The sequence below is a fragment of the Rutidosis leptorrhynchoides genome, chromosome 2 (genome assembly GCF_046630445.1).
Source record: "Rutidosis leptorrhynchoides isolate AG116_Rl617_1_P2 chromosome 2, CSIRO_AGI_Rlap_v1, whole genome shotgun sequence".
Lineage (NCBI taxonomy): Eukaryota > Viridiplantae > Streptophyta > Magnoliopsida > Asterales > Asteraceae > Rutidosis > Rutidosis leptorrhynchoides.
This window is the reverse complement of record NC_092334.1, coordinates 399,373,687-399,376,078: the sequence shown is the minus strand read 5'-3', so window position 1 is coordinate 399,376,078 and position 2,392 is coordinate 399,373,687. Positions and strand designations below refer to the sequence as shown.

The 2,392-nt window shown below is 38.5% G+C and overlaps 1 protein-coding gene across 1 annotated transcript; it reads left to right on the top strand.

Annotated features, from left to right (window-relative positions):
* Positions 1-1,525: 1,525 nt before the first annotated feature.
* Positions 1,526-2,179, top strand: LOC139889090 (uncharacterized). Its single transcript, XM_071872060.1, has 2 exons — positions 1,526-1,937; positions 2,031-2,179. Exons 1-2 carry the CDS (start codon positions 1,526-1,528, stop codon positions 2,177-2,179), a joined length of 561 nt encoding a protein of 186 aa, XP_071728161.1.
* The last annotated feature ends 213 nt before the right edge of the window (positions 2,180-2,392 follow it).

Genomic DNA, 2,392 nt, shown 5'->3' with positions numbered 1-2,392 from the left:
TATGGATAATGTTCGGGGGTATATTTATGAATCAAACCTAGTATTTATCACCTCCGTTACGTCTACGTACTTTCCTACAATATTGAATCTCAATATTGATACGTAAGCACTCATATTTTATCTTTTATATATTAATTGTGTATCCATGTCTAGTGCTCGAGTATATATATTTATACATACGTGTATGCTAAATTTCGTCGTTAAATAGTTTATAATGAATCACGAATTAAATACATATATTACTGGTAAAAGGTATATGATATACACATTTTTGGAAAGCTAGCGAAAAATCAATAACTTTTCATTTAGGAATCGCGTAATTTCGATGAACGGATTAAAAGATATGATCAACCGAATTACAATTGACATTAATTGGAATTGCTTATGAATCTGCAATTAATATTTAAACAACTTGTTTGTAATATTGATAAATTGGATTTTTGAATATTACCAACCGAGTAAATGAATCATAATATAAGGCACGTCTCGTTTTCTTGAACTATTGTCAAAATTGACTTTTTGAAACGACTTTGGATAACTTTTGTATGTCGATCTCGAGCATTAGGATTGTGATACACTATGACCTGACCTAGCTTGATAGACATTTATTGACCAACATATGTTCTCTAGGTTGAGATCTACGGTTATTTGGTAATCCGAGTTTCGGTCACATTTTGGTGAACGACTTTATATGCTGCTAAGGTGAGTTTCATTTGCTCCCTTTTTAATTGCTTTTGCAATCTATATTTTTTGGCTGAGAATACATGCACTTTATTTTAAACGCAATGGATACAAGCACATACTAAATTCTACACTGAGTTTAAACCTAAAATCCCTTAGCTTTGGTAACTAGTAACTGTCGGTTATAAGAACTGGTGGGAGCGAGTAGTAGTATATGGATCCATAGGGCTTGACATCCCCATCCGAGCTAGAGCACTAGCCTTTTAACGGACGTATGCTATTTGAGAAGCGTATACGTTGGTTTGCGTGTATTATTAAGATTATTATACAAAGGGTACTTATTATATAGACGTTAAAGTTTAGTTACCAGGGTGCTCAATTTCGTAGAATATTTTGATAAATATTTCTGGATGAAACAACTGAAATCTTGTGATCCACTTTTATATACAGATTATGCGAAACACTAAAACTATGAACTCACCAACCTTTGTGTTGACACTTGTTAGCATGTTTATTCTCAGGTTCCCTAGAAGTCTTCCGCTGTTTGCTTATATGTTAGACAAGCTATGTGCATGGAGTCTTACATGGCATATTTTTCAAGGAAACGTTGCATTCCCCAAATCATCACCATGTATCTTATTTTGACTGCATTGTCAACTGAAGTACTATTGTAAACTATTATTTACGGTGATTGTCTATATGTAGAAATCATCAGATGTCGAAAACCTTTGATTTAAATATTCATTTATGGTGTGCCTTTTCAAAAGAATGCAATGTTTACAAAACGTATCATATAGAGGTCAAATACCTCGCAATGAAATCGATGAATGACGTGTTCGTCCATATGGATTTGGAGCAATCGTCACACCAAATGCCAATTTACTTCGTCAGCAAAGTGCTATTAGGAGGTGAACTGAATTATCGCCCCATAGAAAAACTTGTGTATGCACTCGTCGTTACCGCTCGATGTCTGCACAGGTACTTCCAAGCACACCCGATAACGGTGCTCACCGATCAACCAATTCGACAGCTATTATACAAGCCCAAGATATCAGGTAGGCTAACCAAATGGGCTTTAGAGCTAGGTGAGCATGAAATCTCATACTGCGCTAGAAGCGCTATCAAGGGGCAGGTGATGGCCGATTATTTAGTCGAAACAGCCGCTGATATGCCGGTAATTGATGACCCTGAGCAGCTCCCCGCACCACCGCTCGAACTGTGGGAGCTCTATACCGACGTCGCGACAAGCTCTGAAGGTGCGTGCGTGGGATTAATTCTCACAGGTCCGCATCAGGAAGAGCATACATATGCGTTATGATTCAACTTTAAGGTGACAAACAACGAGGCAGAATACGAGGCGCTATTAGCAGGAATGCGCATAGCTCGAGAGCTAGGAATAAAGAAGCTGCAAGCTTACGTGGACTCACAGCTAGTCGCCAATCAGATAAACGGCACCTTTGACGCAATGACAAGTCCATGCAATTGTACCTGGCTCTAGTTCGTTCACTAGCCGACACGTTTGTCGACTTCAGAATCAGCCAAATTCCCAGGAGCCAGAACAAGCAGGCCGATGTACTCAGTAAACTGGCAGCCCTCACCTTCAATCACCTAGAAAAGAAAATATTAGTAGAGAAAATATTCACGAAGTCCACAGAGCCCGAAACAACGATCGCATCTGTTGAAGAAGAAGAAGCGACCTGGATGACGGATA

Bases quoted from the DNA above. Each gene is read 5' to 3' on its own strand.
- LOC139889090 (XM_071872060.1), top strand. From the start codon at position 1,526: ATGGATTTGGAGCAATCGTCACACCAAATGCCAATTTACTTCGTCAGC. The intron at 1,938-2,030 runs GTGCGTGCGTGG...ACAACGAGGCAG, and splicing joins CGTCGCGACAAGCTCTGAAG to AATACGAGGCGCTATTAGCA.